Consider the following 23,686-nt stretch of genomic DNA (forward strand, 5'->3'; position numbering starts at 1 on the left):
CTTCAAATAAAGGGTTAGAGGTGCCATGTCACACATAGGTTGTTTGGATCTTCCTTCAGTTTTATTTCAAGTCGAGTTATAGTAAAGTTTATTCTCTAGTAGTTTGTCAAAAAAAATTAATCAGAATAATTATGTAACCAAATTGGGCCTAAGATGAAGTTAGTATCTGTTCTCGCCAACTTATTTTCAATCCAGTTCAGTTCAATTCAGTTTAGTTAAATTGCAATTAGTTCGATTCAGTTCAGTTCAGTTCAATTCCAATCAGTTCAGCTCCTAATTTATTTATTATTATTACTATTAGTTATAATTAAATTCACTTCAGTTCAATTCAGTTGTAATCTGTTCAGTTCAGTATGTTTAGTTGCAATCAGTTCAGGTCAATTCAATTCAATTCAGTTGTTTTATGTCGAAGAGAACATGCCCTTACTTAATCAAATTAATGGTAATTCAGGTCGGATTAGTTATGTTCTACAATTTCCTATAAGACTCAATTCTTTTTTTTTATAAGGTAAGTTGAAGTCTCTTGCAAGTAGGGGAATTTGGGGATCCCTCTTACTACGGATGAAAATTGATTTAAGGACCTCTGAAATACGAGGTGAAGCCAACACCACTAGGCTACACTTTCCTAATAATACTGAATTAGCTGAACAAAAATAAACTACTTATATCTTACAATATAAAAATAACACCAGTCATTCTAAACTCCATTAATATTCTGTTATTGGTCCCCTTCCATTGTTTTAACAAATAGGCAAGCTGAACTGGCAGGACCAAGGATCCCCCCCTGCTTTTAACCTTCTATTCTCTTTCCTTCCATAATACTCCTACAATATATCAGATTTTAAGGTGAAGGAATCATACATAATAAATACATATACATATGAGTCTTGTCAGAATTCCTTGGATCTCCCTTCTTTCTTTCTTTGTTTCCTAATTAATCACTTCCCTTTTCTTTCCACTTTCCTCCCCCTAAAATAACTCCCAAAATTCAGTAATCTTCAATTAATCCTTGTTCATTTTGTCCAAATATGAGAGATATGGTAACCTGTTTTAGTGAACATGCTGTAAGAATATCAGAAACTACATGTTCGAGCTACATAAACCAAGATCAACCATGTCTACTTTCGAATCTGAATCTCACACCTTCTGTTCCAAATGCAGTTGTTTTTCTCTACAAAACTACCCTTCTTTCTAAACAAAAACACTTCCTCATCACTGTAACTTGGTGCAGGAATCAGTTAGGACAAGGTGGTCTGAACATTAACTTTGGTGATCACCCATCAACCTCCTTTAAACTCAACACGTTTTCTCGCCTTTTTCGTAAGAAAAAAGGCCAGAAATCATTCGAGATTGATTCCTCGAAAATCGACGTGTACTGGGATCTTTCGTCCGCTACTTACCAGTCTGGTCCTGAACCTGTAGACGGATACTATGTCGTCGTAGTTGTTGACTCTGAACTCGCACTAGCTCTTGGTGACCTAGCTCAAGAAGCTATCACCAAGAGATTAAAAACAGACTTCACAATGCTGTTAAAATCAGTACTCGTTTCTCGGAGAGAGCATTACTCCGGAAACGCCCTTTACTCTACTAAAGTACAGTTTTGTGACTCTGGAGTTAACCATGAGATTATGATCCGGTGCAGCGAGGACAATGAGAAGCTCAAGCAGCCTGTTTTATATATTAGTATTGATAAGAGGACTGTGATCAAAGTTAGGAGGTTGCAGTGGAATTTCAGAGGAAATCAGACGGTTTTCGTCGATGGATTGCTTGTTGATCTGATGTGGGATGTTCATGATTGGTTCTACAATCCTATCTCTGGCTCTGCAGTTTTTATGTTTAAGACTAGAAGTGGGGGTGAAAGTAGGCTTTGGTTGGAAGATAAATTGGGACAAAAAGATCAAGAACGAGTTGAATTTTCTTTGCTTATATATGGTAGTAAGAGCCCTTAGAAATTTTAATCTTAGTGAATGTTCAGATTTTAATTGTTCCAAATTCTAGAATTCAACTTTCTTGTTGTTATTGAATATAGATATAATTTATTTGCACTGTTTAAAATGAAGTAAATACATAATGATTCTTTTTAGAATGTGAGGATTCATTCTTCCTTATCTATATCTTTGTGACTGTCGAATGCATTGTTTTCTAGGTCTTGGATAACCCAATCTTGAGTTTTTGATGGTAGAATTGGAAAGCTTTATTAGGTTTAGTTGAAATTGATGATATTATGCTAGCTGTTAGATTAACTTTTTGACTACAATGGTTGATCACTTTCTCTTCTTTTGGTAATAATTAGGAAAGCAACGATGTAAAAAGCACTGAAAAGTGGTAAAGTATGTAGGAATTAGATGCTAATATGGGTTGCAGGGGAGGGTCCAAAAAGATCTCCAACAGGACCATCAATTGAAGTTGCTTTGTAGAGAGATGCAAACAGCTTGATTCAATTGCTCTTTTTTCTTTCCTTTTTTGGCCGTTTCGTTTATGCAGTTCGACAAAATATTTATGAAATCATGGTTGATCTCAATAAAATATACTCTAATCACATATTTTTAGCGTCATAAAATAGGTGTGGTCGTAATTTTGAGACTTGCAGTGGTACATGATTATGATGGTACCTTAAATTCAATTAATGTATTATCGTGGTATAATTTTGTTATAGTAGTATTATAGATGGTTATAGTGGTAGATGGTAACTTCGATAGCTATAAAATTTACTCCCGAGGAGCTATCCTTTCGATGTCTGCCATAGTAACTGGAACAGGTTCTTCCCGGGGTACAGAGTGTTCACCATTCAGGGAGATCATTAGCTCCCCGAGTCGAGAACATATCTCGCGGTACCTCTTCGGCCATGCCAGGAGTACCCTATCACTTGTGGAAAATGGCTAAGTGCAAATGAATCACCCTCATCGGGAAACACGGGGATCATTAGCCCCCCGAGTCGAGAACATATCTCGCGGTACCTCCTCGGCCATGCCAAGAGTACCCTATCACTTGGCGAAAATGGCTAAGTGCAAAAGAATCAACCTCCTCGGGAAACACGGGGATCATTAGCCCCCCCCCCCCCCGAGTTGAGAACATATCTCGCGGTACCTCCTCGACCATGCTAGGGGTACCCTATCACTTGGCGAAAATGGCTAAGTGCAAACGAATCAACCTTATCGGGAAACACGTGATCATTAGACCCCCCCCCCCCAAGTCGAGAACATATCTCGCGGTACCTTCTCGGCCATGCCAGGAGTACCCTATCACTTGGCGAAAATGGCTAAGTGCAAACGAATCAACCTCATCGGGAAACACGGGGATCATTAGCCCCCCCGAGTCGAGAACATATCTCGCAGTACCTCCTCGGCCATGCCAGGAGTACCCTATCACTTGACGAAAATGGCTAAGTGCAAACGAATCAACCTCCTCGGGAAACACGGGGATCATTAGCCCCCCCGAGTCGAGAACATATCTCGCGGTACCTCCTCGACCATGCTAGGAGTACCCTATCACTTGGCAAAAATGGCTAAGTGCAAACGAATCAACCTTATCGGGAAACACGATGATCATTAGACACCCCCCCCCCCGAGTCGAGAACATATCTCGCGGTACCTCCTCGGCCATGCCAGGTGTACCCTATCACTTGGCGAAAATGGCTATGTGCAAACGAATCAACCTCATCGGGAAACATGGACTCATTTGCCCACCGAGTCGAGAAACTCCTTCATTGGACCTCCTCGATTATAAGAGGAGCGTCCTATTAACTTAGCCGAAAAACGACTACAAAAGGAGTGTTATCGCGACGCTTTTTAACCCATTTGGCGACGCCAAAAAGCGTCGCTAAATTTGCTTGCGACGCTTTCTAAAAGCGTTGCGTCAATTGAGTAGGTATTTTACGACACGTAAAAGCGTCGCCATTCTCGACGCCTAACATAGTCCCCAATTGTCTCGTCGCGTAAAAGCGTCACCGTTCCCGTTGACTCGCAGCACCTTGCTGCCTCTAAATCTGGACGCTTTTTGGCGCGTTAAAAGAGAAGTTGGATTTAAATTTTAATATTTTAATTATTTGGCAAAATTTCATGATGACTATAAAATGTATTTTCGTTTTTGTAGTCCCTTTGCTATTTTTCCGAATATATATATATATATATATATATATAATATAAATATATATATATATAGATATATATATATTATCACACAATATATAGTACGTATATTTACTCTAGAATAAATTATAACAAACTTATAAACTTGAAGATAATATATATTATATTAAGGTAAAAAAAAAAAATACTTTGATCATATATATAAATGTAAATATACTAAGATAACTAAAATCCCTACAAACATAATTGCAAATTGTATGTCGTAGTTAAGTCTAGCTAATTAATAAAAATATCCAAAGTGAAGTAACCTTGAAAATAAGCTAACTAATAAGATCTAGCGCGCTAGTAAAATAGATGACGATACGATAGTAGCTACTTTGAAGCCATCCGTTCTTGATCTTTTGCACCTTCATTATTTTCGAGTACCTTCAAAAGGAGAAAAAAAGACAATATAATCAGTACGATAGTAATGATTGATGTCAAATTAAAGAAAGAAATAATGTAGTCTGGCTGATAAAAAAGATGAAGGTTGTGAAAAGTGACCAGGTAGAGAGATGATTATGGCAAAGTGTGCAGAGCGCCATGAGATGCCTTAAAAGCATCACATGGAAAGTCCAGCACCATCATTCGTGTTTCTTACCACTCCACTCTCGTTTCATTTATGTTCAGGCATCACTAATATGAATTTCTACTCATTCCATGTCTTAAACTTTCTAATTACTAAATAAAGAAGAATCACATAAGAGTGCATAGCTCAGAGAGAATAAAGAAGAAACAAGACAACAAAAGAACTCAAGTCTCATGAGATAAGCTGTCTCCATCTACAGGCGCTAGCAAAATCAATTTCATATCAAAATCTCCAACTTCATAAACATTACCCTCCTAAATAACATCAAACTACTGTTTCATCCCTTAGGAAAAACAGTAACATGTTTAGATCAAGTGACATCCAGCATATCAGTAAGGCCATTCACATGTCCTAAACTTCATTAAGCTGTCAGCATCCTGCCATCATTATAAACATTAGACACCCTAAAAAAAACCAAGCTGTTGACTCCCAGTTTGTGTATTATCCCAATTGGTGGCAGGAGAAATGAGAGACTGCAAACGGAATTAACTCAAATCCATTTCAAAAACAGAAAAATAAAAAAACTCACTTAGATAGCCACATATTTGTTTCAATATACTGCATGTAATACTACAACTAAAGATAAAATTAAAACAGATAGATGGGTGCGTGTTCACAGATTTGCAGCCAATAATTCTCAATCCTCTTCAGTATAAACAAGAGTAAAGTAAATGCTGCGTGCAACGCCTCGAAAGGTTCAGATCAGAAGAATGATCATGTAAAACTCAAGCAACTTATCAATGTTGATGTCAAAGAAGAAAATAATGTATCTGATAAAAAAGATAAAGGTTATAGTACTAGGGCTGTACTCTGGGCAGAAACTTTCTTGCTTGGTACATTAGCTCATTCATAAGGAAGGGGAATTTAGATAAAGTTTGAAAGTAGGAAGGTACCTTTTGGTTTGTCACTTCCAAGACTGCTTGTGCACAATCTAAAAGGTGCATTGAAGCCTCTCCTTTACGAACTTTACCTACTAGTTGAGAAAATTGTCCAACAAGAGTTTTGAGCAGAGAGTTGTTCTCTTGAACTTTGGCTTTCAACAAGCTATTTTCCTTCTTGAGAACAGACACTTCTTCTTTGTTCTCTTGGATTTGGGTGTTCAACAATCTATTTTCCTTCTTCAGAGTGGACAATTCTTCTTTATCATTCTCCATGAACACGGCCGTCTTTCGAACTCTTCCACACCCTTGCTTCTTCAGGACACCATGCACCCCGTAAATGTCCCCCTTTCGAACTCCAAGTCCATAACCTACGGGACGTTTGGGAATCTCTCCATCATACATGGTGTGCTCAAAAGCTTCATCTTCAAGTTCTAAGTCAGACTTGGAAGGGTTTGCTTGCTTCAATGATTCAAACTTGGCATATGCATCATCCTACACAAATATTAAGATATAAAATATAAGAAGTATTAGTTTACAATAAACGGAAGCACGCTTATTATTTTATTTTAATCTGTACTTATACCATAAATTCTTCTGTGAGTGTGTCTGGTAGAAAGCTTCCATCCTTTCCAATATGAGCTTTTTTCCAAAGAGTTAATAAACTCATTTTTTCTCCATGCTCATCCTCCTAATAATTTTTTAAATGTAAAAACAATCATAGAAAATTTCTACAAGATTAGTTACATATATATATTCCAAAAAGATTTTTCCTAGATATATTATATATATTATATATATTATTATATATATATAAATATATATTTATATATTATATATATTATATATATATATTTATGTTAATATTCATGAATCATACATAATCAGCTTGCTTGTTTGCGAAGCTCTTGGAGCCACATCTGTGAAGTTGATTTAGGGAAGCTCGTGCATCTTTCCCAGCTTCTGACAATTTCTGCACTCATATTAAAGAAAAAAAATATTTATCAAAAATACAGAACAAAGATTTATCAAATGTCAATCATTAGCTTCACTAGTTCAGTGTATGTAATATGCATGCATGTGTACATTCAATCATTCATACAGTTAGTCATAATTATAGAAGAATAGAAGATTGTGTTTCTGCTGAGTATGAAACAAGCTATACCGTTTTGGCTATTTATAGACTTGATTGGAATGATATGGTACATACAGCATAAAAATGATCAAACCAATTACCATAAGATAAAATTAATTATGTCATCACTTGTCAGCTTTTTTGAATGATGCTATTTGTAAACTAATGACTCCATAGAAATTAATATTATTAAGTAACTTACTTTCCCTAGCTCTGAATGCCAGTGCTTAACCAACTTTATCCATTGATTACTAGTAATTCCGTATGGTGGCTGCAAATTACACATCTCATCGAGAGTCTTGTCATCTGGTTTGTAGTAATGTGACTTGAGCTCGTGTTTAAAATGCCTCCAACTTCTGTTAGCACGCTTGAGGATTTGTTTCTCGTATTCAGGACCATCAGGAATTACAAAGCGTTCCTTTAAGAAAATAGTATCGTGGGTGAGCCTAGGCGTTTACAAGCATATCCAAAGAAAGAGAATTAAAAAATACTGTTATTCTGAAGGCAGCAACAGAACTATTATGAAGGCATTGTCAGGATACCCGAACTTAATATATCATACAAGTCGCACAAAGTATGTTATTTCAAGATTTGCAAGAGCTTATGATTGATAAGTCAGAACAATTAAATATTAAAACAGTATAGTAGCAAGTATAAGAAGAACAGATGGCATTAATCATATAATTCTATTTGTTTTATATGCTACTACTTGATTTGTCATGTTTTAATTTGCTTTTAGGTCTTTATTCTGTTGCAACATAAGACCTGTACTCAATTGGATGTAAACTAGGTGCTGAGTTTGTGCTTATAAACTGAGCAACTAAACACCAGAATATCCTAGCTTGGATCTGTTTTTTCATAGGTTTTAGGACGTCTAGATTCAGGAGAACACACACCGTCGCAAATTGGAGTTTCAGGTTGGAGATTATGTGTACTTAAAGCTTCAACCATACCGACAGGGCTCTCTGGCTAGAAGAATCAATGAGAAGCTTGCTGTGTGGGAAGGGGGTAATGCTACATCACGTGCCAGGCCACCTATCAGGTTCACCTACACCAGGAGGTCTAGGAGGAAGAATACTGAAATGTAGAGTGAGCTGGCAGGTGGTTAGTTACTGTCACTCTAGTGGGTGCGGAAATTCAGGGAGTTGGTTAGAGAAATATCTTTGTGAAAATCAAGAGAGACTATTACATAATGCAATCTGGTTCTAGAATTTAAATCATTTAAGTTTATGCAACCATGCTGAATGTATGTGTTGGATGTGGTATGAGGATCATGCTGCTTTAACATGTTCTGTTATTATCTGCATATCGGAGGGGTGAAAGAGAACTTTAAGATAGAGAACAATTCTTGTAGCTAGTTGCTGCGTTAGATAGGTACCTAGAATCATATAGTACCTTGACGAACTCGTACATCTGTATAGTATTGTTAAGCTAGCTTATGCTTTGAAATGGATCTATTTCTCAGTTTATGAGATATTCTATGATTTATCATCCCAAAAACAGAAAAAGGTTCTGCATGATGATTGATTACAGTTGCTTGTACCCTTTAAAGTCCCAAAGTTTTGTCAGCATTAGTAGTAATTCTTGGTTCAGAGGAGGTAGTTTGTAAGAATAATGTTGTCCTGGAGCTAACTCATTTGCTTTCAAAATTTGGTACTCTAAGTGTTCATCCTGGTCATTGGTTCTTACATGGACATGGAAATTAGTGCAGCTGAAGTTTAAGATAGACTGAAATTGATGCGAATGACCTCATAGTGAAGATGTGAATGTCAAGTTGCTCGTCCATCTAATGCGAAATGTCAGCATTTCATTCTTCCAAGAGGTTTTGTGAGCAGCACAGATAAGAGGAACATTTTGCAGTTAGTTACTTCCCCTCTGTTTAATTTTACTTGCAACATGGGGAAGGCACAGGAGCCAAGGAGAAAAGAGAGATGGAGAGAAATAAAAGAGGGCCCATGTGAGTTTTACACAGAGAGTAGTCGAGGATATAACATGCTGGTCGTATTTCATCCCTCCAACAATTTCTCACTGTTATTCTTTCATTCAAAAATTAACAGTTGGTGCAAATATAACTTGTCTCTTATATGTATTTGTTTCATTCAAAAATTAACAGTTGGTGCAAATATAACATGAGTTGGTGCAGGTCCCATTGTTATACGCAGATGCTGTGATTGGTACCAACGGTGCTACTATAAGCTAAACCAACGAATTAGTAAAAACACCAACGAATTCCATCATACTCAAACACACAATGACACAAACATGATAAAATCCAGCCAAATCCCAACCTAACACACATAAATGCGCGAAAATGAGTAAGAAGAAGAATCAAATATATACTTACTTTGACCTCCTCTACCAACATAGCTTTCAGCTTCTTATCGACGTTATGCCAATTCACTTCTCCAACTGGACAGTAGGTCTCTACCTTTGCAATGCTACCAATGAATCTGACCAAGATATCTCCACCTTTCCTAAGAGGTTGGTAAAACTCGTTGAATTCAACACAGTATTTAACGCCGTTGTTACTCCACACACTGATTGTCGGAATAGGACCACTCACCAATGTGATGTTACCTTCAGCATCTGCATAGAGATAAATAATGGGATGACGTTGCATAAAAACATATTAGAATAGCATAAATAGATATAATAGATACCAATATAAGTCAAAATCCTAGTAGACCATCAAGGAAAGACATTACCCTTTGTCATAACCTCTTCCTTCGTATCAAATTGAACATTTGAAGGCCAATCTGGATATGATGTTGACCGTACAGATTTTGATGTTCTCGACTTCATTAATGATTCTTCACCCTCTTTTTGCTTTGTTGGCTTACGGGATTCTGATGGGTTAAGAGGTGAGATAGTAGGGGAGTTATGACTAGAAGGCGACCTACTAGGTGGGATAGGATCAAAGGAATTAGAAGGGATTTTGAGCGGGGTACTAGTAGATGGGTTGAGAGATGCTCGAATATGACCAGAAGAAGGATGTGGGATTTTGAGCGATTTTGATGTATTGGTAGAAGGGTTGAGTGGTGGGATATGACCAGAAGAAGGATGAGGGATTTTGAGCGGTTTTGATTTATTAGTAGAAGGGTTGAGTGGTGGGATATGACCAGAAGAAGGATGAGGGATTTTGAGCGGTTTTGATGTGATAGTAGAAGGCTTGAGTGGTGGGGTATGAGTAGAAGAAGGAGGAGGGATTTTGAGCGGTTTGGATGTATTAGTAGAAGGGTTGAGTGGTGGGATATGACTAGAAGAAGGATGAGGGATTTTGAGCGGTTTGGATGTGATAGTAGAAGGCTTGAGTGGTGGGGTATGAGTAGAAGAAGGAGGAGGGATTTTGAGCGGTTTGGATGTGATAGTAGAAGGCTTGAGTGGTGGGGTATGAGTAGAAGAAGGAGGAGGGATTTTGAGCGGTTTGGATGTGATAGTAGAAGGCTTGAGTGGTGGGGTATGAGTAGAAGAAGGAGGAGGGATTTTGAGCGGTTTGGATGTGATAGTAGAAGGCTTGAGTGGTGGGGTATGAGTAGAAGAAGCAGGAGGGATTTTGAGCGGTTTTGATGTGATACAAGGAGGGTTTTTCCATATAGCTAATGGTTTGCTAGTTGTTGCACTTGGTGTGATTGAAGGATTTGTTGTGGTGGCACTTGGTGGGCAAAATGGTCCAAATTCAACGTTAGAAGGAACCTCATATGGCTGGATTGAAGGATTTGTTTTTTGTTTGATTGTGATGCATTTTCGGTCGAAGGAGAGTTGTGTGCAGCAGCAGCACCTGGTGACTGTGAAGACAATGAACTGGGCTGGTCATCTGCATGTACGTCCCTCGTTCTCTTCCCTCGATAAGTCATAATATATCACTGCTAGACAAAAAAGATAATGATCAAGCCCTTCTGAAAACTACTATAATATTTAAAATGAAGCAAAATTACAATTTACATCTACATTATTGATTAAATAATATTAGTCATTTTGACTGTGATGAAACACACAGGCGTTAGCGAATAAAAAGAAAAGAAAAGAAAGAGTTTGAGAATTCTTTCTGTTATGAACCCTCAAAACGGTCTAATAGATGTCCATTGAATATTCTAATATATTATGAACATTCTGAATATAGAATTATATCATCTGTATGGGACAGATTCTACTGTCCAAATACTGTAATTTGTAATTTAGTTAGGTCAGGAGTAGCTTTGCTGATTAATATAAGTCTTCATCTTATTTCTGTATACTCTCCTGCATGTAATAAGATGCAATACCAGGTCACGGTTGATCTGAATGCGAAATATCTGGGTCATGCGCATGAATTTGACAACCTAAAACAATTCACCCAAAGAGTAAATAACCTGAACTTGAAGTTTACTGGATCTGAATCCTATCTGACCCATCTGTTCGACTTATCGACAAGCATATCATAGTCAGGAAATGTGATTATAGCTTCAGATTATGACGATAGGAAAAGATAAGGCTAGCATCGGCCTGTATGATGCATTGAATTTGAAGCTTGAAATTATTAGCTATTAGCTACAGGGAATCCAAAGATTTTAGCACAGCAGATCCAGTTTTTGTTTCTCCAGCACCATGTCAGAAAACTAATTCGACTACAAGTTTGTTAGTAATAATTGCACTTTCAGCTTTAGGTGAACCTTTAATAGTTTCACAAAGGCTTTACGTGAACTTAATGAAACTTGAAATGTGATTTTCAAATGTGAAAAGAATAGTGTCGATGCTATATTTAGAGACTTAAATAACGTTGTAGACATCTACACAGACACATTGGTACATTACTACATCTAATAAGGTGTGTAAAGTGTTTCGGATCCCCCAAAGTAGACTGGAAATTCTAAATAGTTTAAACAGTAGAGCAAATTATTTTCTCTATCATATGAATTATGCACTTTTTCGGTTATGTACAGGGCATACGTAATTTCTTTTCTTAGAGTATCGAATAAGATTAAAAAGTATTAGGAAGTACTCTAGGATCATTATAGCATGTAAGCCTAAATGTGAGGAAATATGTATTTTATAATTAAAAGAATAAAAATTCTAAGCAACAGAATAGTACCTTCCAATTAGACCTGACAAAGGGCCACTTGTTATCCTGTAAATGTCATATGCAACCATAGTGCCTCAGAATAAACATATACATAGCTTTAAAACCTCATTTTGGAGACTGTATACATTATCATCATCTTTTCTTACCCACTCGAAATTCCACCACCAGCCGAGAAACCTCCACTCACAGGCTCAACCACATTCATTACCAAATCAACCTTACCAGTGTCTGAAATGTTGGAAGAAAAAGAAACTGATTAGATTAGGGGAAATTTGATTCATCCAGAGAACAAGACATATGTAAATATCCAATCCAACACCACAAAGTATCTTTATAATGCATAATCAACACAATGGTCTCTAAAGTCTGAAGTAATGAACTACCACCAACTGGGAAACGAAAATAAAGCGATAATAGAAGCCAAACAATTCGGTCAACAGTATGGGAATATATCATATAATAATGGTAACTTAAAGATCAATTAAAGCCTATGCTCAAGGGGAAGAGGGTCTCTCCTTAATCCAGCTAATAAACTGAAGGCCAACAGATCAATTGGCCTACATTAAGAAACTCAGACCTGAGGCCTGTATAAGAGATAGAGAGTTGTACAGTACAACAATCTCAAACTGCTATTTAAAGCATTATTACTTGTTTATACTGATGTACATATGCTTTACTAGGAAAAAGAAGAGGTTCTTTAAAAGATCAAAGGTGCCAACGTCAAAAACTCAAACAAACTCATTATATAAAGTATCATATGAAAACTTCTATTTCCATCGACCAACTTATCCGAAGAACAGTTTAAAGAGTTCTCATCATAGTAGCTATGCTATAAGCCTATAATATGGTTTACTTTTCCAATAATGATAGCAAGAACTTAAGTTTTTTTAATCCAATCTTAGTTCCTTTAATTAACATGCTAACTTAAGACACGGAAAAAAACAAATCTCCAATCTGAACAACAGAGCATGAAGCAATTAACCAAAAAATTAACAACAAAGCCTAATTAAGTGGCTTATACTATAAATCGATACAATACGACATCAATAATCAATATCCTCAGCAAAGCTTTCACCCAATCAAAATAATCCACAACATATCACATTCATTTACATAATTTTTAAGTAGATATAGAGTGAAATCAAGAGGGAAATGCAAATAGAGGAATAATAAGAAAGATAAATGTGGAATAGACAAAGTAGTACCATTAAATAAAAGTTAATAACTCGAATCCAAAATCAAAACATAAATCCACAAATGAACAATGATAAAATTCTAAAAACCCAAAACCCTTCTATTCTAGAATCTCGTCATCCTCGGGTATATCAAACAAGTCCCTGGGCTTAGTCTTAATTACGTGCAACCATCCTTTTTGTATCTCATCCTCGACATAAAAAACTTGTTTTGCTTGAGAAGAGAAAACAAATGGATCATCATGCAAATTTCGACCAGTGTGCATCAACTTCGAGAAGTTGACAGTAACTCTGCCACTTGGGTATGTTTTAAAACCCCTACGAATGTCAACCCAGTCACAACGAAACATTACAACCCTAAATGAACCATAGTAATCAAGCTCGAAAATTTCTTTCAGTTTTCCATAATACTCTTGGCCATCGGCTTCAACCATCACTCCAGAATTTTGTGTCTTCCGAAATCGTTCACGATCCACGGTATCAAATTTATATCCATTAATGATAACGCTTTTCATCCTTTTACCGCGATTGCTTAAACCACCGGCCAACGCTTTTCTCAGCTTTCCTTCTACTGTGTTATCATCTAGGTTATGGATCTATAATTCCAGGTAAAATATTTAGTTAAACTTTGATTGATATATAAAATAATTAAGGCAACCCGAAATTTTAAAGCATATAACCTGGTTTTGCAACCAATCGGAGAATTCGTTAAGTCTCCATTGATTTTCATTATATTCATTCGCCGCAATTTCGCCCACTCGATGCTCTTGCCGCTTTACTTGGAGGAAATCACTTAAGAATTTGAAAAAAAATATATTGTTAAAGTTATAATTAATACTTTCACTAGATAACCAATAATGGTACTTACTCAAACACTTGTTTCATCTCATCTGAATGAAGTAAAACATAGCGATGTGCTTGCTTTAAATTTTGTCATCAAGACGAACATTTTCTCTCTTTCCAATTACGCGACATCCTGAGTTGTATAGATAGTTATTGATGTGTGGAACCCCGTCATCATTTCTTTTCGGTTTGTTGAACATGGTCTCAACACTTTCTAAATATCTCGAGCAAAATGTAATTGTCTCCCATAAAAGGAACCCTTCGGCTATAGACCCTTCAGGTTGTGCTTTATTGCTAACATGAGATTTCAAAAAGGCCAAGTACCTTAATATATATGAAGATCGTGAGTATGAAAGAGATAAGAGAAGATTTGACGATGGATTTTTATATAAAAAAATTAACAAATTAAAAGAAAATATGAAATTAGAAATAATGACCTTTCAATAGGATACATCCACCTGTAATGAACAGGTCCACCGAGTTTAACCTCATCCACTAAATGAATTAGTAGATGAACCATAATTGTGAAAAATGTTGGGAGGAATCTTTCTCCATCTTACAAAGGGTCAGGACAAGCTTTGACTGAATGGTATCTAACTCTCCTTTATCAATGGTGGTTGAACAAATCTTCTTAAAAAAGTACGACAACTCCTCAAGCAAATCAATAACTTTTGTGGCATTTGATGCTCTTAAAGCAACAGGAAGGATTTCTTGCATGAGGATATGATTGTCGTGGCTTTTCATATTAATAAGTTTACGCTCCTTCATGTTCACACATCTTTGCAAATTTGATCCATAACCATCAGGAACTCTGAGCTTTTTCAAGACTCTTAAAAAACGTTCTTTTTCTTCTTTATCCATGTTGTATGAAGCTGGAGGCATATACTCTTTAACACGATTAGGATGCGTTTGAAGCCAAAGATGAGATTTTATATTTATTTGTTTCAGAGCCTCCCTAGCTTTCTTATCATCTCTACTCTTGTCGGTTTCTAAAAGAGTTCCTAAGAGATTATCACACACATTCTTCTCAATGTGCATAACATCTAAATTGTGTCTAAGAAGATTATGTTCCCAGTATTCCAAGTCAAATAATATACTTTTCTTTTTCCAAAGAACCTTATCATTATCATTATCAATTTCATCATCCTCAACTTCTTCTCTCCCTCTTTTTTTAGGAACCGTTTTTGATTTCCCATAAACATAATTAACTTCTTGCTGCTTCAAAATTTCTGTCCCACTAGCATGAACCGGAGCAAGGCCATATTCCTCTTTCCCATCAAATAAATTAGCTTGAGAACGGTAAGGATGATCAATCGGTAACCATTTTCGAGAACCGGGGTAGACAATTTTACCACCAAAATAATATGAACAAGTAGAATTGGCACAAGTAGGGCAAGCTTTATAACCTTTTGTACTCCAACCCGACAACATAGCATATGCAGGAAAGTCATTTATAGTGGAATGTAAGGATGCTCGTAGTTTAAAGTTTTTTCCACTATAAACATCAAAGGCATCTACACCTTCCACAACAATTTTAACTCATGCATTAGTGGTTGCAAATAAACATCAATATCGATACCGGGACCATATTTTCCAGGAATAATCAAGGACAAAATAAATGATGATGACTTCATACAAAGCCAAGGAGGCAAATTATAAGGAATCAGAATCACTGGCCATGTACTGTAATTAGTGTTCATAAGACGATATGGATTAAAACCATCACTTGCTAGACCCAATCTAACACTACGAGGATCTTTAGCAAATTCCTCATATCTATCATCAAATTTTTTCCAAGCCTCTCCATCTGCCGGGTGGGTGATAATTTTATCGTCCTTGCGGTCAAAATGCCATCTCATGTCTCTTGCAGTATTAGATGACATGTAAAGCCTCTTTAGTCTAGGTGAGAGGAAAATACCATTACTTTAGCTGGCACCCCCTTCATACATGTTTCTTTACCTTTCTCACTTGTATCACCTTGCTTGCCTTTCACATTTTGCCATCTTGGTGTGTGGCAAATATGACACTCACTTTTGTCTGCAAAATCCCCCAATATAACATGCAATCATTTGGACATGCATGGATTTTCTCATAACCTAAACCCAAATCTTTAATTATCTTCATGCTTTCGTAATAGGACGATGGGAACTCCATAATATAAGGAAATGCGTCTAATAGAAGTTCAAGCAATTTATTAAAAGACTCAGTAGACCAGTGGAACATACACTTAAGGTGAAATAAGTGCAATAGAAACGATAGCTTTGAAAAAGTAGTACACCCCTCATATAGACTCTCTTTAGAAGCTTCCTTGAGTCTATTGTACTTTGTCTCTTCTGCGTCGGTGTTAATTGATACATATTCATTATCTACCTCGAATTGAAAATTTACCTCTTCATGCATCTCATTTATATCTTCGTCATCAGAATCTAACTCATTTAATAACGGGGGTTCGTTAGTGGATTGTGGACTACCAACCCCAAAAGCTGCATTTAGTAACCTCAATATCATCTCGACCTACTCCCTTTGCTTGATCACTATGGAGCCCTAAGTTGTTACCCACTTGATGACTACAATGAAAAATCCAATTTTTGTAGTTCTTATAAAAACCGTACAATAAAATATGGCCTCCTACTTTTTCCAACTTAAACCATTTGTTTAACTTGCAATTATTACATGGGCATCGAGTTTTTCCTTCAACAAGAGTCTCTTTAGCAAGCTCTAAGAATTTCATGCAACCATTATAATAAGCGGGATGGCCTTTTGGTAAATCTATCCAACTAGGAATCCATGTCTACAAAAAAAATATATACGATAACAAATAAGAACCATATTAAGAAGAAAAAAAATATGAACATATATCTTCAAATAGTTCACATAAAACATGACCTAAACGAAATACTCTTGCTTATATGACTTGTTATGTACTCAGTGCCTAACATATCTAGAAATTGAACTCAGTGCCTAACATATCTAGATTAACATGAATTGTTATGTACGTTCCCTATCTATTTGATTTATTTTGCGTATTTACCCTATATGTCCACACTTCAGCAACACAATTCGTGCTGGAGTAGTTTAATGGCTTAGGCAGTTATATTACTATATATGAAAACTTATGTAACTCAGCCTTGGCTACTAGAGTCAGATAGTGTCAGTCTGTCAGACTCCATCTTTTGGAAGCTTGCATGGTTATTGTCCAGAAATAGTTCTACGATAATTTATGTTTGAAAGCGTACCAGAAAAAAAAAATGTTCTTTGCTTTTCGAATCATAAACCTTGGGATTGATGGGTTCCACGTGAGAAAATTATAAAAAGTAACAGAGGCATCATAACAATTTTGATAGTTTACTGATCAAAATCTTAAAGAGTATAAAAAACACAAATTTTCAAGAGAATTGGAAATGATAAACAATATCAAAACTTATTTATTTTATATAAGAGTTGATTCAAGGAGTACAACCAGATAATTACAAAAGCCAGTATCAAACAGATCATACAGAATGTAGTAAGATCATTGAAAACCTGAGGAAATAAAAAGTGGGAGAGGGGAATCGAGGAAGCAGTCTTTTGACATACAATCTAGATAGCTACACACATAAAATCACATGATATTAGAAAAGAGGTAGAAGATGGGGAAGGGCACCCTAAAGGAGAAAAGGGAAGTAGACCTATGGATCACTAGTAGCATAAGCTATTACTACATAAGAACAATAAAGGGCTGCCCACTGGGGCCAATTACACATCCAAAAGAGCCAAAATTACGAATAAGGGTCATGGTTACAGTCCTCATAAGCTCTAGTATGGTGAAAACTTGTGTAAACAGACAGAAATGTAGTAAGATCATTGAAAACCTGAGGAAATAAAAAGTGGGAGAGGGGAATCGAGGAAGTAGCGCGCAGTCTTTTGACATACAATCTAGATAGCCCTACTAATACCGTTGTACAAGGAAAGGAATAACAATTTAATGATTCTTCAAAAGCATTTCCACATCATATAGACCATCATTTGTTTATGTAGGAGAAAGCGCCGCAACGGATTTATGGAAATGAACTGATCAAGCAATTGCACATATATCAGAATAAGGAGAACAAAGTATTACCTCTCTGTTCTCTGTTAAGACAATAGCACCAACTCCTACGCGATGTGTAGCATTTGCAGGAATTGTAGAAATACTTTCAGGAATCCAGTAAACCAGCATTAAATAATTTGGCTCTGCATGATGGTACCAAAAGCCCTCCTTTAATCAACATAAGAGAATTACAGAACGACAGCTAAAAATACTATGAATCCATAATGTAGGCAGGAATAGTTGATTACGCTTTTGCCGAAGAAAAAAAAGTTTATTATTCTAGTGACTGAAGTTTAAAAAAAGACACAGACATGTAGAAGTCTGTAAAGCTAATTGGTGTCAATCTAGTTTCCTTCTCTGTGTTTCCTGCTTATGGCATACCTTAACCACAGAAGCTTTCAACATAAATAGTTTTCTCCATATTCATCGAAAAATCAACACTTCCAATTCATTACAGATACTGCATGTACATCAGGTATTCAGGCATGTAAAGGAAATCAACTTATTGCACTAAATTATGAAAATTTCAAGAAACAATAAAGCATAAAAATTTCAGTTAGTCGACATTTGTATATTGTATAATGAGAGGCCTTTTAATTATTCAATTTACAATAATTCCATCAAAAATCATATCTTTGAGATTGAAGAAAAAAAAGGCAAGAAAAACCTTTAGAATTTAAAAAACAGATTCTAGACAATTCGAGATTGACAGTGAGCTAAAAAAAAGGCATGAAAATTTCAAGTCTAAATTGATGGGAGGTTGAAGACAAAAATTCAATTGTAATTCGAAAAAACAGATTGACATTTACAAAATTCATCAAAAAAAACAACAATTTGAGACAATTTACAGAAGGCATAAATTACCTGATATGATGCAGAAGATGATGGCGAAGAAGAACACTTTTATTGAAATTTCAGAGAAATTCTCGCAGCTTTCCAATTACTTCAAGACTGTTGATAGGTAGGAGATGAAAACTTCAACAGAAGTTCGAACAATTGGAACGAAAAAGATAGGAAGAGAAGAAGGCATACCTGATGATCAAAGACGAAGATTATGGCGAGAAATTATGAGCGAATTGAGAAGAATTGATTAGATAGGGTTTCACCATTAACTACCCAGTTGCTCTGAAATTTCGCTTATTATGCAGTTGAGTGATAATAGTACGCGTAGTGGGGGGGGTGGGGGGTGGGGGGATTTTTTTATTTTTTAATTTATTTGCTCGCTCTAAAATTTCGAGCGGGAGTATACAGTGATAAGCTAGCGAATATTTCTATTTCACGGGTAATGAGGACGCTTTTAAGCGTGGGCAACCTTCTCGACGCTTAAAAGCGTCGAGATATTGCGGGATAAATTAAACCCGCGCCGCACTTATGCCGAGGCGTCGAACAATAAGCGTCCCCAAAGTAAGGTTTTTCTAGTAGTTATAAGTATCGACAATTGGACCTACTCGGGATTCGAGTAGCGTCGTGAAACCTCCTCGGGAAATATGGGGCTCATTAGCCCCCCGAGTCGAGAAACTCCTTCATTGGCACCTCCTCGGTCACAAGAAGAGCTTGCTATTAACTTAGCCGAAAAACGGCTAAGTATCGACAATTGGACCTACTCGGGATTCGAGTAGCGTCGTGAAACCTCCTCGGGAAACATGGGGCTCATTGACCCCCCGAGTCGAGAAGCTCGTTCATTGGCACCTCCTCGGTCATAAGAGGAGCGTGTTATTAACTTAGCCGAAAAACGACTAAGTATCGACAACTGGACTTACTCGGGATTCGAATAGCGTCGTAAATCCTCCTCGGGAAACATGGGGCTCACTAGCCCCCGAGTTGGGCATAATTCCTTGGTGAATCCAAGGGGCTCCATACTTAGCTTAAAAAGAGCTAAGTACACTCATGACCAACTCGGGGTCCCTAGGGGAAGGGCTCATTAGCCCTGAGTTGGCACATCACCTCTTTGTCAATCCAAGGGGCTCCATACTTAGCTTAAAAAGAGCTAAGTACACTCATGACCAACTCGGGGTCCTTAGGGGAAGGGCTCATTAGCCCCCGAGTTGGCACATCATTTCTTTGTCAATCCAAGGGGCTCCATACTTAGCTTAAAATAAAAGAGCTAAGTACACTCATGACCAACTTATGATCCCCATGGGAAAGGCTCATTAGCTCCCGAGTTGGGCCCTCATCACTTGGTCAATCCGAGGGACCCAATCGCATCTCAAAATCACCAAGTACACTATTCATTCAACTCGGGACCCCATGGAGAGGCTCATTAGCCCTTGACTCGGGTTATAATTTTGGCGCTTCAGCAGGCAACAGAGATTGGGCAGTCATCCCACCAACTCAGGGTCACCTACTCCAGGCCCTTTGTCCCTCCCGAGTCCTGATCTAGCTTCCCGAGCCTGACCAGTCGGCTATCCCCGGGTTTCCAACCTCCTCCTGATCCAAACCAAGCACAAGGGTTGCCGGGATTCGAGCTATATCACCCCCGAGATACGTCAAACGCATACCTGAGGTGCTGTCGGGACCAATCTACTCGCACCATCGAGGCCGTCGGGTAATCCGCACTTGAGCAATGAAGCGCTGGCGGTGATACTGCCTCATGTTCTAAGGGCTCTCGGGATTCGGGAGGTGGACACACCCCTAGAATGTCCTAAGTGAGCTCTCGGTGTTAGGGCCGTAAATGTACCCCCGAGGGGCCTGTTGCTCTAGCGTGTTCAGGGTCGGGCCTGATGTCCTGTCCACATCATCTCAATTCAGTCGGGGTTTCTTAGTCCCGACTCGGGAGTCAACCCTCGGCCAAGCAGTAGTCGGTCAATGCCAAGGGGATGTCTACATACCTCATCTACCTCGACTCTGGAATTCATGAGATCTCCCTCCTCGACCCCCGTGCTTGGTTAATCCTAGCGCCAGATAGCTGACTCAAGGCATCATTCAAGCTTGGCAAAAGCATTATTCTTCCGCCAATCAACCGCACTAAGAATGACATATCTCTACTCCGATTACTTGGCGTGGGGCTAATTGTTGGGGCCCATTTTCTGGACTGACCCATCTTTGACGAAGTTACTAAAATACCCCTACCTCTAGGGGACATAATCCTCTACCAGCTGGAGCTGACTAAAATGCCCTCATTTATTACAGGTCTCATCCTCTATAAATAGGGGTTGTCTCATGAGACAAAGGTATTCAATTCTCACCTAACAAAACCAGAGCATCTCTCTCTAGACTTGCTTACTTTCTCTCTCTACCTCAATCTCAACTGACTTGAGCGTCGGAGGGACTTTCCCGGAAATACCCCCGGGCCAGTTTTTCCTTGTTTTGCAGGATTGACAGTTACGAGACTCGGGATCATAACTTAACTCGGGATTTGACTCTCACCCTAAACACATTACTCTTTTGACTAGTTTCTAGGCAGAAACAATTTAAAATGTTTTGAAACAGAGAGAAGTCGCCAACAACTCTTTAAAAGAAGACTAATGAACCTAATTGGATATTGAGAAATCACAGGGACAACTTAGGGATTTATCTAATGTAGTTGTTTTTCGTCATGACTCTATTAATGGGCAATGAACCATAGACTGAGTTAAGAGATGAGGGTATGAATAACATCAAGAATCAAATTATCCCATTGATGACCTCTACTTAATTTCGATTCATGTCAAGTTTTATGCATATAAATAACCACATAATATTTTAATGCAATCTGAATATTAATCTATGTCAGTTCATTAAACAAACAATAGGCTAATTTTTTTTTTTGGCAATTAAAGAGTATATATACCAAAAAAACATGTGCAACAAAAGCAATGCACATGAAGCAGACAATCCACAAACTACACAAGGAGGATTACAACATCAGCTTACTCCTATCAATATCATTACAATTAGCAGCAACTGTAAATAAAATTTCTCTAAGGACTATGTTTCCATCCTTACAGCTCCTTGTGAATATTCTGTTGTTCCTTTGCCTCCATATGGCATATACACATTCAGAAAATAGCATTACCAATAACTTCCCTTTTTTCTTCCTTGCCTGACCTTACACACTAGATATGACATCCTGATGAGACCCTCCTGAATCAGGGAATTTCATAATTCTGCAAATTTTACTCCAAAGCTCAGCAGTATAATTACAAGAGAAGAACATGTGTTGTATAGATTCCTCTTCTGATCTGCACAGACTACATCTGGTGTCACATTGAACTCCCCATCTCCTAATTCTATCCACTGTAGGTAATCTATTATGCAGCACCATCCATAAGATAAATTTACTCTTAGGAGTTGCATAATTGTTGCAGATTAACCTTTTCCATCTTACTCTCTCCACAGTATCATTCATCTTCTTGTATGCTTTTTTCTGGGAAAATTTGTCACCAGTACATACTTCAGCCCAGCCTCCAATATTACTCAAGGTGTCCCTAGCCTTTATTATCTTCCTCAGTATCCATGAAGTCTGGGAACTGATATTGACAGTTAGGACCTCCTGCCTTTTGATATAGTAGGAATGTATCCATCTGACCCACAATTTATCCCTTTTAAACTCAATAGCCCATAACAACTTGATCATTGCTGCTCTATTCCAGTGCTTCATATTAATAACATTCCAACCACCACCACTTTTTGGCATCTGAATTGTAGCCCAAGCAGCAGGAGCCTTCCTAGATTCCTCAATTTTCCCTGTCCAAAGAAATTTCCTGCATACCTTCTCCACTGCTTGAATGATTTTCTTTGACAAAGGGAATATATGTGCCCAGTAGTTTTGCATACTACTGAGAATGCTTTTAATCAACTGGAGTCTCCCTGCATATGACAACAAGTTTGCCATCCAAGTTTGTGCTCTATTAGTGATCATTTCCACTAAAGGCTTACATTGAGCATAGGTCAGTTTGTTTGATGTAAGAGGGACTCCAAGGTATCTAAATGGTAGTTCCCCCAATTGCATTTGCACATTTTCTGCCAGTTCTCTAGCTGTACCATCATCTACCCCACAATAGGCTAATTTTTGGTGACATGTTATTATGCATTCAAATTACAGGAAACCTAACTGGTCATTCAAATTATATGAATTTAATGTTAAAACAGTTCTTTAAGTCTTAGCTGGATTAAGCATATGTTCGATGATGAAAGCATTAAACATACATTCATGCATATGAATATGAAATATAAAAAGAATAGAGATTAGGGAATAATGTACAATATATCATTAATTCTTTAAAGATCGACATCATGACGAGTAGATTGTTAGTAAAACAAGAATTGAATTGGAATAGACCCTCAAGAATTATACCTTTGTCGCATGAGTCTTATGCAACGATCTTTAGGATGAGTAATCTTGAAGCTTGAAATAGAAAATTTGAACGGACAGATGTGTTTGAATGTATTTAAATACGAGTTTGAGTGTGTGAATTTCAGTTTGTGTATGGTAAAATATGTTCAGAAGTCGTAGTCGTAGTCGTAGGAAAGAATTTTAAGGCATTGTCAAAAGTCTTTAGAAGAAACGAGGTATTTCTCAGCATTGTCAAAAAGATAAAATAAAATTGTGCACTAGGCGCACCGCTTTATGCTTGACGCACATCTCTGAGCTAGAAGCACAGACAGTTGCGCGCCAAACGCAAAGAAGCATGTGCGTCAGGCGCACAACTATGCGTCCTGCGCACTTGCTTTTTGGTAGGGATTTGATTGTTTTAATATTCTTTTTTATCCTTGGATAAAATATATCGTTTGAAATTCGATTTCAGTTATCTTTAGAAAAAAAATCTGATTTTTTAAATATCCTTTTAAAAATTAATTATCAAAAATAATTAA

At 37.3% G+C, this 23,686-nt stretch overlaps 3 protein-coding genes across 3 annotated transcripts; 1 reads left to right on the forward strand and 2 right to left on the reverse strand.

Moving 5' to 3' along the window:
• Window positions 1-684: 684 nt before the first annotated feature.
• Window positions 685-2,112, forward strand: LOC104903662 (hypothetical protein). Its single transcript, XM_010691738.4, has one exon. It carries the CDS (start codon window positions 1,029-1,031, stop codon window positions 1,947-1,949), a length of 921 nt encoding a protein of 306 aa, XP_010690040.2. The 5' UTR covers window positions 685-1,028; the 3' UTR covers window positions 1,950-2,112.
• Window positions 2,113-4,460: 2,348 nt separating this feature from the next.
• On the reverse strand, window positions 4,461-10,390 carry LOC125493631 (uncharacterized). The gene is made up of 7 exons (XM_048637107.2): window positions 9,435-10,390; window positions 9,074-9,315; window positions 6,932-7,147; window positions 6,475-6,567; window positions 6,181-6,285; window positions 5,610-6,089; window positions 4,461-4,514 (listed from the first exon to the last, which is right to left on the reverse strand). The coding sequence occupies exons 1-7, from the start codon at window positions 9,529-9,531 to the stop codon at window positions 4,461-4,463; spliced, it is 1,287 nt and encodes a 428-aa protein (XP_048493064.2). The 5' UTR covers window positions 9,532-10,390.
• A 2,692-nt stretch (window positions 10,391-13,082) lies between these two features.
• On the reverse strand, window positions 13,083-15,707 carry LOC125493632 (uncharacterized). Its single transcript, XM_057392248.1, has 4 exons — window positions 15,461-15,707; window positions 14,342-15,344; window positions 13,662-13,773; window positions 13,083-13,577 (listed from the first exon to the last, which is right to left on the reverse strand). Exons 1-4 carry the CDS (start codon window positions 15,705-15,707, stop codon window positions 13,083-13,085), a joined length of 1,857 nt encoding a protein of 618 aa, XP_057248231.1.
• Between the last annotated feature and the right edge of the window lie 7,979 nt (window positions 15,708-23,686).

The sequence above is a fragment of the Beta vulgaris genome, chromosome 9, assembly GCF_026745355.1.
Source record: "Beta vulgaris subsp. vulgaris cultivar EL10 chromosome 9, EL10.2, whole genome shotgun sequence".
NCBI classification, from domain to species: Eukaryota; Viridiplantae; Streptophyta; class Magnoliopsida; order Caryophyllales; family Amaranthaceae; genus Beta; species Beta vulgaris.

What these genes read in the sequence shown, in the direction of transcription:
- LOC125493631 (XM_048637107.2), bottom strand. Translation starts at nt 9,531, where the DNA reads ATGAAGTCGAGAACATCAAAATCTGTACGGTCAACATCATATCCAGAT. An exon ending in TGTTGGTAGAGGAGGTCAAA is followed by an intron (nt 7,148 to 9,073) that starts GTAAGTATATAT and finishes ATTTTCTTAAAG; the next exon opens with GAACGCTTTGTAATTCCTGA. An exon ending in TGGAAGTGACAAACCAAAAG is followed by an intron (nt 4,515 to 5,609) that starts GTACCTTCCTAC and finishes CTCCTTTTGAAG; the next exon opens with GTACTCGAAAATAATGAAGG.
- LOC125493632 (XM_057392248.1), bottom strand. Translation starts at nt 15,707, where the DNA reads ATGTCATCTAATACTGCAAGAGACATGAGATGGCATTTTGACCGCAAG. An exon ending in CAACATTTTTCACAATTATG is followed by an intron (nt 13,774 to 14,341) that starts GTTCATCTACTA and finishes CAAATTCTTAAG; the next exon opens with TGATTTCCTCCAAGTAAAGC. An exon ending in CCGATTGGTTGCAAAACCAG is followed by an intron (nt 13,578 to 13,661) that starts GTTATATGCTTT and finishes CTGGAATTATAG; the next exon opens with ATCCATAACCTAGATGATAA.
- LOC104903662 (XM_010691738.4), top strand. Translation starts at nt 1,029, where the DNA reads ATGAGAGATATGGTAACCTGTTTTAGTGAACATGCTGTAAGAATATCA.